This window comes from Coregonus lavaretus (genome assembly GCF_964263955.1).
Source record: "Coregonus lavaretus genome assembly, chromosome: 11".
Taxonomy (NCBI): domain Eukaryota; kingdom Metazoa; phylum Chordata; class Actinopteri; order Salmoniformes; family Salmonidae; genus Coregonus; species Coregonus lavaretus.
Window position 1 is genome coordinate 16,949,661 of NC_139998.1, and position 15,379 is coordinate 16,965,039.

The following is a 15,379-nucleotide window of genomic DNA, read 5'->3' on the forward strand; positions in this document are numbered from 1 at the left end:
GAAAATTGGAATTGATATTGGAATTTCAGTTTACTTCCTGAATTGACTGAATTGAAAAGGAATTGACCCCAACCCTGCCCTAAACCCTAATCCCAACCATAACTCTAACCCAGGGTTTCCCAAACTCTGTCCTCAGGACCCCAAGGGGTGCACGTTTTGGTTTTTGCCCTAGCACTACACAGCTGATTAAAATAATAAACTAATCATCAAGCTTTGATAAAGCTGTGTAGTGTTAGGGCAAAAAACAAAACGTGCACCCCATGGGGTCCAGAGGACTGAGTTTAGGAAACGCTGCTCTAACCCTTTTCCCCAAACCTTCTAACCATACCCTCTGACCCTTACCCTCTACCCCTAAGTTATATACCCCAACTCACTTTTACACAGAGACAAACGACTCTTGCGCACTGTCCAAAACATATCGCAGCAGTTGACAAACAACAAAAGAACCATCTGGCTTTTTTCACACGTTTACCCGAGATCAGCAGCACAGTAAGTGTGCTTGACCTTACAAATGACACAAAGACAAATACAAGCTTGTTAGCGCTGTTCAAAGCAATTACTCTATCGTTCTCTCATGAAGGCCTCTTACTGAAATGCAAGTCTGTCTGTTTGTATCATGAATACACAAAGATCTATGCAGACACTGAGTGCTCCTTTTCTTTTCTCTGCCATAATTAATTGGACTTCTATAGCGCTTTTCTAGACACCTAAAGCGCTTTACATATTAAGGGAGAAGCTCACCTCATCCACCACCAATGTATAACACCCACTTGGGTGGCAACCAATTTGCAACAGAATGCTCTACACATCAGCTAGAGAAGTGAGGTGTGATATATGCCAATTAGGAATGAGGGGGATGATTAGGTGGCCATGGAAATGGGGCCAGGTTGGGAATTTAGTCAGGACACCGGGGATAACACCCCTACTCTTACGATAAATTCTATGGGATTTTTTGTGACCACAGAGTCAGTACACCCGTTTAACATCCCATCCGAAAGACGGGCGATGTCCCCATCAATGCCCTAGGATATTGGGATTGGAATTTCAACACCACTTCAACACCATTTACAACACCACTTCCAGCAGCATCGGGGCTCCCATCCAGGGACTGACCAGGACCGATCCTGCTTAGCTTCAGAGGCAAGCCAGCAGTGGAATGCAGAGTGGTATGCTGCTGGCATAGTCACCTGTTGATTAGGTGGTTAGGAAAGCTTTTTTTGGATTATCAAGTCCCTCAGTTGAGCTAATGATTCCCCTTTTTGATCAAGCTGGGCTGAAGTGCTTTTGGGTATGCTTTGATTCCATGAGTTTCTCAGTATGTTTGATGTCTGGTAAAGACCAAAACAGTGTAATGCAATAATGACAAGGAGTTTAGTGTATAATGGAAAACTAGGTTACCCTGGCTACAGCACAGAGATTCAACCACTCTATTCACTTTACACTACAAGCTATTTCTATCATTCAGATCAAATCAGACTTTTAGCTAAAATGATGACTGAAGACTGGGCTCTAAAGCAAAACCGCAAACACTTACCTCTTCTTGAAATTTTTTCACATTTTAAGTCACATTTTAAGTCCCCTTTCCAGCGCTCTGTCTACACATACAGTAAGCACCACATTATAATGAATGATACATTTACATTTACATTTATGTCATTTAGCAGATGCTCTTATCCAGAGCGACTTACAAATTGGTGCATTCACCTTATAGCCAGTGGGATAAACACTTTACAATATGTTTTTTTTTGTGTGTTTTTTTTTTTTTTGGGGGGGGGGGGGGGGGGGGGGGGTAAGGGGGGGGTAGAAGGATTACTTTATCCTATCCCAGGTATTCCTTAAAGAGGTGGGGTTTCAAGTGATACTGATACTGCCGCACTCAAAGGTGTTACAGTGAGGGAAAAAAGTATTTGATCCCCTGCTGATTTTGTACGTTTGCCCACTGACAAAGAAATGATCAGTCTATAATTTTAATGGTAGGTTTATTTGAACAGTGAGAGACAGAATAACAACAAAAAAATCCAGAAAAACGCATGTCAAAAATGTTATATATTGATTTGCATTTTAATGAGGGAAATAAGTATTTGACCCCCTCTCAATCAGAAAGATTTCTGGCTCCCAGGTGTCTTTTATACAGGTAATGAGCTGAGATTAGGAGCACACTCTTAAAGGGAGTGCTCCTAATCTCAGCTTGTTACCTGTATAAAAGACACCTGTCCACAGAAGCAATCAATCAATCAGATTCCAAACTCTCCACCATGGCCAAGACCAAAGACCTCTCCAAGGATGTCAGGGACAAGATTGTAGACCTACACAAGGCTGGAATGGGCTACAAGACCACCGCCAAGCAGCTTGGTGAGAAGGTGACAACAGTTGGTGTGATTATTCGCAAATGGAAGAAACACAAAAGACTTGTCAATCACCCTCGGCCTGGGGCTCCATGCAAGATCTCACCTCGTGGAGTTGCAATGATCATGAGAACGGTGAGGAATCAGCCCAGAACTACACAGGAGGATCTTGTCAATGATCTGAAGGCAGCTGGGACCATAGTCACCAAGAAAACAATTGGTAACACACTACGCCGTGAAGGACTGAAATCCTGCAGCGCCCGCAAGGTCCCCCTGCTCAAGAAAGCACATATACAAGGCCGTCTGAAGTTTGCCAATGAACATCTGAATGATTCAGAGGAGAACTGGGTGAAAGTGTTGTGGTCAGATGAGACCAAAATCGAGCTCTTTGGCATCAACTCAACTCACCGTGTTTGGAGGAGGAGGAATGCTGCCTATGACCCCAGGAACACCATCCCCACCGTCAAACATGGAGGTGGAAACATTATGCTTTGGGGGTGTTTTTCTGCTAAGGGGACAGGACAACTTCACCGCATCAAAGGGACGATGGATGGGGCCATGTACCGTCAAATCTTGGGTGAGAACCTCCTTCCCTCAGCCAGGTCATTGAAAATGGGTCATGGATGGGTATTCCAGCATGACAATGACCCAAAACACACGGCCAAGGCAACAAAGGAGTGGCTCAAGAAGAAGCACATTAAGGTCCTGGAGTGGCCTGCCAGTCTCCAGACCTTAATCCCGTAGAAAATCTGTGGAGGGAGCTGAAGGTTCTAGTTGCCAAACGTCAGCCTCGAAACCTTAATGACTTGGAGAAGATCTGCAAAGAGGAGTGGAACAAAATCCCTCCTGAGATGTGTGCAAACCTGGTGGCCAACTACAAGAAACGTCTGACCTCTGTGATTGCCAACAAGGGTTTTGCCACCAAGTATTAAGTCATGTTTTGCAGAGGGGTCAAATACTTATTTCCCTCATTAAAATGCAAATCAATTTATAACATTTTTGACATGCGTTTTTCTGGATTTTTTTGTTGTTATTCTGTCTCTCACTGTTCAACTAGTCCTACCATTAAAATTATAGACTGATCATGTCTTTGTCAGTGGGCAAACGTACAAAATCAGCAGGGGATCAAATACTTTTTTCCCTCACTGTATGACTGGTTTCATAAAGATGTTATGAATGTCTTATGTATACCCTCTTTAAGTAAAGTGTTACCTATGTATCACTCTATTATTGGGCCGTGACGCCATTTTGTCACATACAAACACTGACAAAAGATCTCGGACACACTTTCAGTGGTGAGCACTCAGTGGTGAGCATAATATACCACATTATGGTATCCCAGTGCCAGCTATCCCTATGCAGAGCCACACAGCCAGCCCTTAGTGTTCTCATGTAAATCAGCTCAGCTGGAGGTTAAAGAAAACGAGTGGAAACTCACTCTGGCTGAGATGAGTTGGCGACAATCGCTTGTTCTCCTTCTACTGGAAGTTATTGAATACAGTTTCTCCAAGAAAGGAAGTATTTGCACTCTGTCCTTGGCTTGCCAAAAGCTTTCGAAAACAAACTGGAGGTTCCAAATGAGCTGGTCCACTCAATTACCCCATCCATATTTTATAGGCAGAGATTTGGAAAGATCGATTTTGCTGGTGCCACATTGTTTATGCTGTTATTATTTTGTTAGGGCTTAAATCACAGCTTAGCTGTTAGCTGAGTGACCATTTTGCATTAATATGTTGTTGTTCCTCTATAAAATATTACTGTACTACAGATAAGTGAGAATAGAGGTTACTTTCATATTATGTTTTAAATTAACCTATTGCACACAGAAGGACAACTTTCCACATTCTTGGTGAATCCTCCCTTTTCAGACAATGACAGTCACACTCCACCACACATCCCTGTTGTACTGCATCTCTGAGGAAAATAGTGAATAGGCACAGTGAATAAGAAAGACCTTCAGCTCTTACCACTGTCCAGGTGGTTAGACTTGATGATTTTCTCAGAGTACTCCGATATACTGGAACATTCAATCTGTGAAAAAAGCAAAACAAAAATCACTTAAAACATTTTGACACTAATACCTCCTGTAGCTCAGTTGGTAGAGCATGGCACTTGCAACGCCAGGGTTGTGGGTTTGATTCCCACGGGGGGCCAGTATGAAAAATGTATGCTCTCACTACTGTAAGTTGCTTTGGATAAGAGCGTCTGCTAAATTACTAAAATGTAAAATCACCAAGGCAAAAAATGCTTCAACTCATTACGGGACTGTTAAAGGCTTAAGATACTACTGTGCATCAGATGTGGATAATGTTTAGATGATAATGGTGGACTATGCCACTCTCTAACTATGTCCAACCAGATGGGGTCTGAGATGGTAGTTAGTAGAGCTAAAGAAACAAAGAATAGAACAGTCTGTCCCTCCCTGTGCTCAGCTGTCAGAGCTGTGTACTTCAGGTAATGGGAAGCAGGACCTGAAGGCCCACTCACCTTCTCTATCTCTCTTTTCTCTCCCTTTAACACAGACACACTCACATGGCACACTGACACATGAACATACATACTCTCAAGTAAAAGGCCACATTTGCACAGCTTGATCTCTGCCTGTATAAAAAACAGCTCTCCCCGTGTTAGTGGTACTCTGCCTTCCTGTCTGGATTTCACAATGGCCACACTGTAGGGGGCCCGGGGCCCATAGACCGGAACCCCACCATGAGCGCCCAACTGCGCCATCTGCCCTTTCAATGTGCTTGATTTATTGAACTGACAAAAATAGAGAGGTTTTATACAATAAATATGTTTTTATACAATAAAGGCACTCAACCTTAGAGAATTCAATTGAAAGCCTTCACATGAATAAAGCAAGGATACAGTCATACCGATCAATATTGAACCTAGAAATGGTCAGGATTCTGCGGGTATAGATTTCTACTCCCATGTGCACTCCACAACTCCCACTATGGGCGTGAATCCAGGGTTAGGTAGGTTACTTTCTAAATGTAATCTGTTACAGTTACTAGTTACCTGTCCAAAATTGTAATCAGTAACGTAACTTTTGGATGGCCCAAACTCAGTAACGTAATCAGATTACTTTCAGTTACTTTTTGATTACTTCCCCCTTTAGAGGCATTAGAAGAAGACCTAAAGGATCCATCAAACGCATTTGGTGTGTCGTCATAGTGGTCTCTGATTGGTGGTCATCATTTGGTGTGTCATCATAGTGGTCTCTGACTTGTGGTCAGACTCGCTCAGGTGGAACAAACTTAAACTTGCGCCTTTTCTCAATGCTGAATTGAATGTCGTTGAGAAAACAGAAAGGTGTAATAATGCATATTTTGGAAATAATCATTTCTGAATTTAAAAGTGATCCAAGTAATCAGCTTGTTTTTCAAAAGTATCTTTAATCTGATTACAATATTTTTGCTGGTAGTGTAATTTATTAAAGTTTTTTTGTAACCAGATTACATGTGATCGATGACATGTAATCAGTTACTCCCCAACTCTGCAAGTATCTCTGAGGTGTACGAGGTGATTCATGCTCTACACCACCCGTTTGTTCTCTGGAAAACAGAGAGGACAGGGTGACATGGGGAAGCTGGCTAATGCTGGAGCCCTTGGTAAAGCCAGGGGACCTAGCTGTGGCCTGCCTTCTCCGTGCATTGCTGTTCTGGAGCTGTCACCTAGGGCACAGCTGGCCCTCTACAGCCCATTAGTAGCAGTGCCCATGGTAATCAGTCAGCTGCCAGCCTGCCACCACTGGCCACACACATCTGTTCCCCCAGGCCTGACCTGCTGTAATATGGCATGTGGGGGAGAGTAGGCCATCGATGATGTGCAGCCTACGTGTGCGTGCGTGTGTGTGTGCATGCGAATTTGTGTGTGTGGGGTATATCAGCCCACAATAATTGGCACTGATTTCTCCCTTGCCGAAGACAGGGACAGATCCAGCATATACCTTCATTGCCATGCCTGAGTGGGCGCTCTCACCCACAGAGATCTGTATGCCCCTCACATTGCCTCTCAGCTCCCAATGGTGCCAGAAGGCACTCTATCTGTCACCCACAGGCAGTCACACAACACCTCCTCCCTGGAGACAGTCTCCCATTGTCACATACCTACCTCTAAGGAATAAATTCCACCAGGTTTGCTTAAAGGCAGGTAAATATCTGCATACAGACGGTTAAGTTATTCAGTGTGAGAGACTTACTGTACAGTAGCATGGATGTCATCACTGCTGTAGATGGTTGTGATTTACCTGTTAAGACTCATAGGCTGTGGCTTATGACGACTGTACCTTAGTAACGTCAGCACTAGTGATTTAGAGAGGCCAAGGTTACATCTGCCGCTGCTTAAGAATGATCCTCCACTTTGATACTGGGATGTCTGCTTTGTATTTCAGCACAAAAGGTATTTTATCTGTATTTTCTAATATTACTGTCGGATTTTCCCTGTGTGTGATTACATCTCTCTGACAGGGTGATGTTCTGTATGGGAGAGTTCAGAGTTGGCCTTGAGCCCAGATCTGTCCTCTGAGGTTTGTCTCTCTGGTGGAGTCTAAGTGATGGATCTGAAAACGGCATGGTCTCAGAGCTCACAGAGAGAGCATAATAAAGCAAATGTGGGAAACTGCATTTAGATTAAAACATAATGACGATGGAAAGATATAGTTGCAACTTGCAGGCACAAAAAAGTGTTGCACAGTATTGGTATTGGCAGAGCAGTAATTTGACCAGATGATCCACATACATAAACACTATTATATACACAGAGTGTACAAAACATTAGGAACACCTTCCTGATATTGAGTTGCACCCCCTTTTGCCCTCAGAACAGCCTCAATTCGTCGGGGCATGGACTTTACAAGGTGTCGAAAGCGTTCCACAGGGATGCTGGCCCATGTTGACTCCAATGCTTCCCACAGTTGTGTCACATTGGCTGGATGTCCTTTGGGTGGTGGACCATTCTTGACACACAGCGTTGCAGTTCTTGACAGCAGCATTGCAGTTCTTGACACACTCAAACCGGTGCGCCTGGCACCTCCTACCATACCCCATTCAAAGGCACTCAAATATTTTGTCTTGCCCAATCACCCTCTGAATGGCACACATACACAATCCATGTCTCAATTGTTTCAAGAGTTAAACATCCTTTAACTTGTCTTCTCCCCTTCATCTACAATGATTGAAGTGGATTTAAGGTGAAGGTGACATCAATAAGGGATCATAGCGTTCACCTGGTCAGTCTATGTCTAGAGTTGCATTTACTTCTGTTCCTAATATTTGTACACTCAATGTAATTGCACATAGGCGATTCCACGCCAGCGTATGCAGAAAATATTTTTGGTATCTCAGATTGTTCTGGCAATTCTCACATAGAAACTTAATTGGGAGGAAGGATGTTTGACATGCTTTTTACATTTGAAGAGTTTATTTCCAAAACGTTATATCGACCAAATTTTCACATTTGTGTTTTCTCATCAGAAATGGTTGCTTATGGGTACCTTCATGTGTGTGTCCCTTCACTGTTCTCAGATTTTTTATTAATAGATTTTAGGTGTGAATTAAAATATGTTGTTTTTGCAAAACGCTATTTATTAATTCTTTAGCTGAAATTGAATGTTCGTATCCTGTATATTTGACGCTGATATGTGGTTGTCTCACCTAGCTACAGTGCCTTCAGAAAGTATTCATACCCCTTGATTTATTCCACATTTGTTGTGTTACAGCCTGAATTCAAACGGATTAAATATTGTTTTTTCTCACCCATCTACACACAATACCCATAATGACAAAGTGAAAACACGTTTTTAGAAATTTTTGCAAATTGAAAATGAAATACAGAAATATCTAATTTATAGAAGTATTCACACCGCTGAGTCAATACATGTTAAAATAACTATTGGCAGCGATTACAGCTGTGAGTCTTTCTGGGTAAGGCTCTAAGAGCTTTGCACACCTGGATTGTACAATATTTGCACATTATTCTTTAAAATATTCTTAAAACTCTGTCAAATTGGTTGTTGATCATTGCTGGACAGCTATTTTCAAGTCTTGCCATATATTTTCATGCCAATTTAAGTCAAAACTGTAACTAGGCCACTCAGGAACATTCAATGTCATCTTGGTAAGCAACTCCAGTACATATTTGGCTTTATGGTTTGTTATTGTACTGCGGAAAGGTGCATTTGTCTCCCAGTGTCTGTTGGAAAGCAGACTGAACCATGTTTTCCTCTAGGATTTTGCCTGTGCTTAGCTCTATTCCATTTATTTTTATCCTAAAAACTCCCTAGTCCTTGCCGATGACAAGCATACCCATAACAAGATGCAGCCACCACCATGCTTGAAAATATGAAGAGTGGTACTCAGTGATGTGTGTGTTGGATTTGCTTGTTTTCAGAACATAAAGTAAATGTTTTTGTTTTACTTTAGAGCCTTGTTGCAAACAGGATGCATATTTTTATTCTGTACAGGCTTCCTTCTTTTCACTCTGTCATTTAGGTTAGTCTTGTGGAGTAACTACAATGTTGTTGATCCATCCTCAGTTTTCTCCTATCACAGCCATTAAACTCTGTAACTGTTTTAAAGTCACCATTGGCCTCATGGTGAAATCCCTGAGCGGCTTCCTTCCTCTCCAGCAACTGAGTTAGGAAGGACGCCTGTATGTGTAGTGACTGGGTATATTGATACACCATCCAAAGTCTAATTAATAACTTCACCGTGCTCAAACGGATATTCAATGTCTGCTTCTTTTTTTTACCCATCTATCAATAGGTGTCCTTCTTTGCAAGGGATTGGAAAACCTCCTTGGTCTTTGTGGTGGAATCTGTGTTTAAATTCTCTGCTCGACTGAGGGACCTTACAGAAAATTGTATGTGTGGGGTACAGAGATGAGGTAGCCATTCAAAAATCATGTTAAACACTATTATTGCACACAGAGTGAGTCTATGCAACGTATTATGTGACTTGTTATGCACATTTCTACTCCTGAACTTATTTAGGCTTGCCATAACAAAGTGGTTGAATACTTATTGACTCAAGACATTTCAGCTTTTCAGTTTTAATTAATTTGTAAAAATGTAATTCCACTTTGATATTACGGGGTAGGTCAGTGACACAAAATCTCAATTAAATCCATTTTAAATTCAGGCTGTAACAAAATAAAATGTGGAAAAAGTCAAGGGGTGTTAATACTTTCTTAAGGCACTGTACTTTCTGTAGGCACTGTACTTTCTGAAGGCACTGTAAGCCCCTTTTTTATAAAGACAAAACCCTGCAAGGAATGACCATCCATGAGATCAAATCCATTGAATCCATTTACCATTCACTGTGTTGGTGGTGCTCATAAAATTGATCAGAACTTAAGAAATAACAGAGAGCCCACTCTGGAAATGTGATGTACTTGTAGAGCATATTGTTCCAAACAATATGTCTTATAATGAAAAGGGTACTTCTGAGATATTCATTTTCATATTTGTAATGTTTAATCAATTAATGTGAAAATGTGTATTTCAGAATCTAGACATACTCCATATGTTAGACCACATTATAAGGAATATAATTGACACAAGATTTTGTCTGTATAATGTACGGTTCACAGATCATAACATCTTAAAGGAGGCATATATACTGTAGGTCTAAAAAGGGCCTAAAATTGTCATGATTAAAAATATATATAATTTGTGATACAAATGTAAAAAGCATGTCAAACAGCCTTCCTCCCAATGAAGTTTCTTTGTGAGAATTGCCAGAACAATTTAAAATACAAAAAATATACAAATGCACGTGCGCACGCACACAGTTACACAAACTGACAAAAGCCCTGTCCAAGACCAATGTACAAAATGAGAACCACCGGGTTATCAACAAGCTACTGGCCCAAATCCAGCATGCATTTTCAGATATGCCTAGAGTGGCAATTACTTCTGCTCCACAATGCACAACTCAGCATCTGAGAGCTCTAAAATAGAGAGAGCTTATCCAGACAACCTGCCTGACAAGCATCCAGCCAATAACCACCTGAGGTAAACCAGGTCTGCATCGTGACAAACTCATTCATTCATAAACAAATATATGTACATATGCATAGTATACACATGTAAAGATACAAGTACACAGACACACACTCGCACGCACGCACACTGTCTGGGGCGTGCAAGCAGCTTGTCAGGCTAGGCTTCACAGCATTTCCATATGCTGTCGGTTGTGATGGTTCTGCCTGATAACATTCTAGTCCGAGGCCAGACAGGGAGCAGGGAGTGAGGCAGCTTCTCATACCCCGTACACGTGTTTGGCTCCCGCCTTGGCTGCAAACATGGACAGGATGCCAGTCCCGCTGCCCACGTCAAGGACAATCTTGTCCTTAAAGGCGTGCTTGTTGTGGTACATGGAGTTCCTGTAGGTGAGCGTCCTCACTTCGTCCTTCAGCATCTCCTGTTCAGTGACAAATTATTGGTGTCAGGGTGGGAGATGTCAAAACCACTTACAACAGTGTATCAAGGTGTTTTTCAATCAAAGCTGTATTATTATTATTTTAGTGATTTAGCAGACACTCTTATCCAGAGCGACTTACAAGAGCAATTAGGGTTAGGTGCCTTGCTCAAGGGCACATCGGCAGATTTTTCACCTAGTCGGCTCAAGGATTAGAACCAGCAACCTTTCGGTTACTGGCACAACGCTCTTAACCACTAAGCTACGTTCATATTTCCATGACAATATGAACGTAGACAGCCTATGTATATTAAATATTAATCCGCCAGTCACTGTAATCCGCCACACACTGGTCCACATTGAAAAACAGTGGGGGGTTCCTGCATATCCCTCTTAAGTCATTTCAACCATTCTCTCTCTCTATCTGTCAGGAACATTTACAGAGCAGAAATGATAAAAACCCATCTGACCTAGTACCTTCAGAAAATGTCACAGAACAAACCCCATCTCACAGATCTTACTTGAAATATGCTCTCTACCCTTCGGACACCCTCCTCCCATATACCCTAGAACAGTTGTACATCTCTGGGGAGGAGATGCAGTACTGTGCAGTGTTGGGCTGGTGGGCTGGTCTTTAGTGGAACTAGGTGGAACACAGTATATCTCTCGGGAAGAGATGCAGTATTGTGAAGTGGTCTAAAATGGGCTGGTCTTTAGTGGAACTAACTTTACATAGATTCATTGTAAGAACACAGTAGGTAAGAACTGAGTCTGTATTTACAAAGCATCCCCTGTCTAATCTTATGCTGATCCTAGATCAGCACTACTACTTTGAGTTTGAGAGGCTTGATACATACAGCCCTTGGGCAGCCCTACCTCATGGATTCCAAAGTGAGCGTAGGAGTCAAAGTAGTAGTCCCTTGAGGTCATCTCCTCAGGGTTGAGGAACTTGGCCATCTTCCCCCGGCCAGGGCAGCTAGGCAGGGAGGCAGCGTGGGGCGTATGGGGCGGCCTCGGGACATGGTGGACGGAGGGCACAGGCTTTGGCAGCGAGGTGGGCTGCACGCGCTGAGATTGGATGATGCGGATTGGCTGCGGCTGCTGCTGTTGCTAAGGGTTGGAGAGAATGGTAACACACAATAAAGACGTCATGGGGTGGGGGCAGATATCTAAAAGTCAGGTCTTCTACAGAGAAACAGTGGGTGAAGGACATACTGTATGATGATAAAACTCAAAAACCCAATGAACTGATTCTGTGAAAGCACAACACTCTTTGCATTCACCTCACAATCTGCGGGAAGAACAGATCTTGCAGCAGTTTATATTCTTTTCTATTTTCCTCTCTCATTTGTTCTTTCAACTGTCATTGTCTTTCCCATGGAGCCCCAGAGGTGAGTTGACCGAGCATATTTGTCTAGAGACAACACTAACAGTATTGACAGGATGTCTGTCTGTCTGAGAAAAGCAGAAGATACAGAATTCTACACAGAAGTTGTGCCTGTAAAACTCGAATTGTCACCTGCAATGCCCGCTGGGAGAGCACAGACAGAAGCCTGTCTGATCAGCCCATAGCTCAGCGGAAGAAAAAGGATCCAGGATTTCCTTCCCTTCCGGACATATTATCAAGACAGAGGAAAAAGGGGAAAAATTAATGTGAGCATTCAACTCAATCAATGTCTTGTTCTATTCCCCAGTGCACATATATCTTAAGATTTAGATTTCACTCTCATGGCTGTCAGTGATATTGATCTGGCCTTGTTAACGAGAGTCAGTCCTTCTCCTCTGTCTTGTGCTCGGCAGCCACTCTGACTGTGCAGCTTTGTCATTGTCCTTGTTTTACCTCGTAATGGGGATGGTCTGGTAACAGGGGGCTGAGCAACAGGCAGCTCCAAACCTTGGCTCCATTCACACAGAATAACCTGTTCTATTCACATACTGGGTAAGCAGAAAGATACATGGCAACAAACATTACTTTCACAGATGGACAGACAGGATGGGCAAAAACAAACACTGAGACATGCAACAACGAAAAATCTACGCAATTCTTAATTATCACAAGGAAGTATTTTGTATTAAAACTATATGGGTACCCATAGTAATATTTCTTTCTCCACCTATTTTCTGTTCCTCAAACTTGTACTCTCAAGCAGAAAATGCTACAATTCTCATGTTAACTGCATCTAAAGTAAACTCCCTGTTCTGCTGATGAGTATTTTTCATTCAGGAGTAATAAAGGCCTAGTGTAGTAATTTGGTGGAATGTTTTATATGTATATAAATTATTTTTTAATTGTGATTTATCAAGGGGGTGCTGCAGCACCCTCAGCACCCCTACTAACCACGGCTATGCGTTTCACGGGGTGGCCCACTCAAGGGAGCAAGCCAAGATTGCCGTTCCAGTTTGAGGTTGCTACAGGACCAAGGACAGCGCACGAGCTATAACCGCGGGCTTCGCGCCCTAAATCACGTTTCTCTGAATCTTTACCTGTTACTGACCGAGTGCGACCTTTCTCTGGATTATGAACAAGCCTCAGACAGAAAAAATATTGGTGGCAGACACGAGTAGGCTATCATTAGGGTAGCTACTATTAAACAGAGTGTCACACGAATCAATTAAGTTTACGGAACTCAACTAATGGTCAACGAACAGTTTGAAGTATGCTTAGATGAATAATATTGTATGAGTAGAGTGTGCCATTTGGCATATACATTTTACAGGGCATAGGCTATGTTGCACAAAAGCGGACCCAAAGAGTACCAGAAAATATATTGCATAGGTACCAGCCTACACTTGTGCGCGTTGTGCTTTCCATGCTCGAAATTAGAATCTAACCTTACAGCGACGGCGCATTGCACTCGCGACTAGCCTATGCATCACTCACATTGTTGTGTAGCTTTGCCTATGATTTAATCGAAGCTTACACACCTACCTCAGTTCTCTCAGACTCCGCCATTTTCCCACTGAGCAGCATACAGCGGGAGGAGTGTTTAATTCCCATAAGAGCCCAGGAAATTTGGTCTCGATAGGATGAAATTATTATTGTTGAAAGGATTTAGTCGGAGTTCTGTTTGTCCACACTTTTCCTCAACTTGCAATTTACAGACACAATTGCTGTGAAATTATATTTCAAAGACAAAAATACTACGTAAAGTCCCACAGGAGTAGCGACCTCTATTAGCAGATAATAGTGTTCTGGATTCCATTGTGCAAAAGTTATATATCTCCCATGTTGCTTTCTAGGAGAGCATAAGGCAAACCACTCATCACTTTGCAACCCTTGAAGAAAAGGAATAAGGTAAACCGCTTTCCATGTTCTCCAGCGATGTACGCTACTCCAGATCAGGTGCAATGCACACTATCAGATCACATTGAGGAACAAGTTGTTAATTTATTGTTGGAACATTGGTGTCTAAAAATAGAATCCCATGTCCCTATTGCTGTGATGTCTTGGAGAAAAGCAGGCAACGTTATTTCCTTAAAGCTTTGGTTTGTCACACTCTTGATCACCCCTTACAGATGTTCATGCCAGCTCATTTTCCACGAGACTATATTGCAAGCATTGCCTATTTAAGCCTATGAATAATGCAATAACTACTGGAGAAGAGTCAATTTCAGCGCATGCAGCTCCAAAACATAGAAGGGCTCACGCTTTGCTTGATCTAATTGCCACTTTGTCGAATTGCAAGGCAGCTTCATATGGAAAGTTCAACTTTACTCTCCGTTTTAATGTGAAGATATGGCAGGATGCTCAAAGCCTTGATACTTGAAAGAGAAGGCACCACCACCTCACAGTGCGCGTGTGAAATCAGTGCATGATGCTTGCCGGTTTGGCTTTTCACCTTCTCAGCTGATCCTGTCATTTGAGATGTGTGAGTTCGAACCCCTCAGTGAGAGGATAGGTGTCTAGTCATTGAGGTTCTCCTGCTCCCTCTCCGTCTCTTTCCCCACAACTGATATTACAAGAGACAGCAACCCTAAACCCTTCCCCGCAATTTATTTTATTTAGATACTTCTTTCATTCTTTCATTTTTATTTTACTATTCCATTTCTTTGCAAGTACAGTGCATTCGGAAAGTATTCAGACCCCTTGACTTTTCCCACATTTTGTTACGTTACAGACTTATTCTAAAAATGTTTTTTTTTTTTTTTTGCTCATCAATCTACACAAAATACCCCATAATGACAAAGTGATTTTTTTTTACATAAGCATTCAGACCCTTTGCTATTTGACTCGAAATTGAGCTCAGGTGCATCCTGTTTCCATTGATCAACCTTGAGATGTTTACTTGTGGTAAATTCAATTGATTGGACATGATTTGGAAAGGCACACACCTGTCTATATAAGGTCCCACAGTTGACAGTGCATGTCAGAGCAAAATCCAAGCCATGAGGTCAAAGGAATTGTCCGTAAAGCTCAGAGACAGAATTGTGTCGAGGCACAGATCTGGGGAAGGGTACCAAAAATGTCTGCAGCATTGAAGGTCCCCAAGAACACAGTGGCCTCCATCATTCTTAAATGGAAGAAGTTTGGAACCACCAAGACTCTCCCTAGAGCTGGCCGCCCGACCAAACTGAGCAATCGGGGGAGAAGGGTCTTGGTCAGGGAGGTGG

The 15,379-nt window shown here is 42.3% G+C and overlaps 1 protein-coding gene across 8 annotated transcripts in view; it reads right to left on the bottom strand.

The window, feature by feature from the left end:
- The window catches only part of LOC311136731 (protein arginine N-methyltransferase 8-B), a gene marked incomplete at both ends in the record, with an annotated part of 32,657 nt that extends 18,891 nt beyond the window's left edge, over positions 1 to 13,766 (bottom strand). Inside the window, 4 exons of one of the 8 annotated variants that reach the window (XM_084170998.1) lie at positions 4,313 to 4,376; positions 10,616 to 10,771; positions 11,645 to 11,860; positions 13,698 to 13,766. In XM_084170998.1, coding sequence (XP_084027124.1) covers positions 4,313 to 4,376; positions 10,616 to 10,771; positions 11,645 to 11,860; positions 13,698 to 13,766 — 505 coding nt within the window. Of the gene's footprint in view, positions 1 to 4,312; positions 4,377 to 10,615; positions 10,772 to 11,644; positions 11,879 to 13,691 lie in introns of all 8 variants that reach the window. The other 7 variants (XM_084170997.1, XM_084170996.1, XM_084170995.1 and 4 more) reach the window with 7 other exon arrangements.
- Positions 13,767 to 15,379: the final 1,613 nt, after the last annotated feature.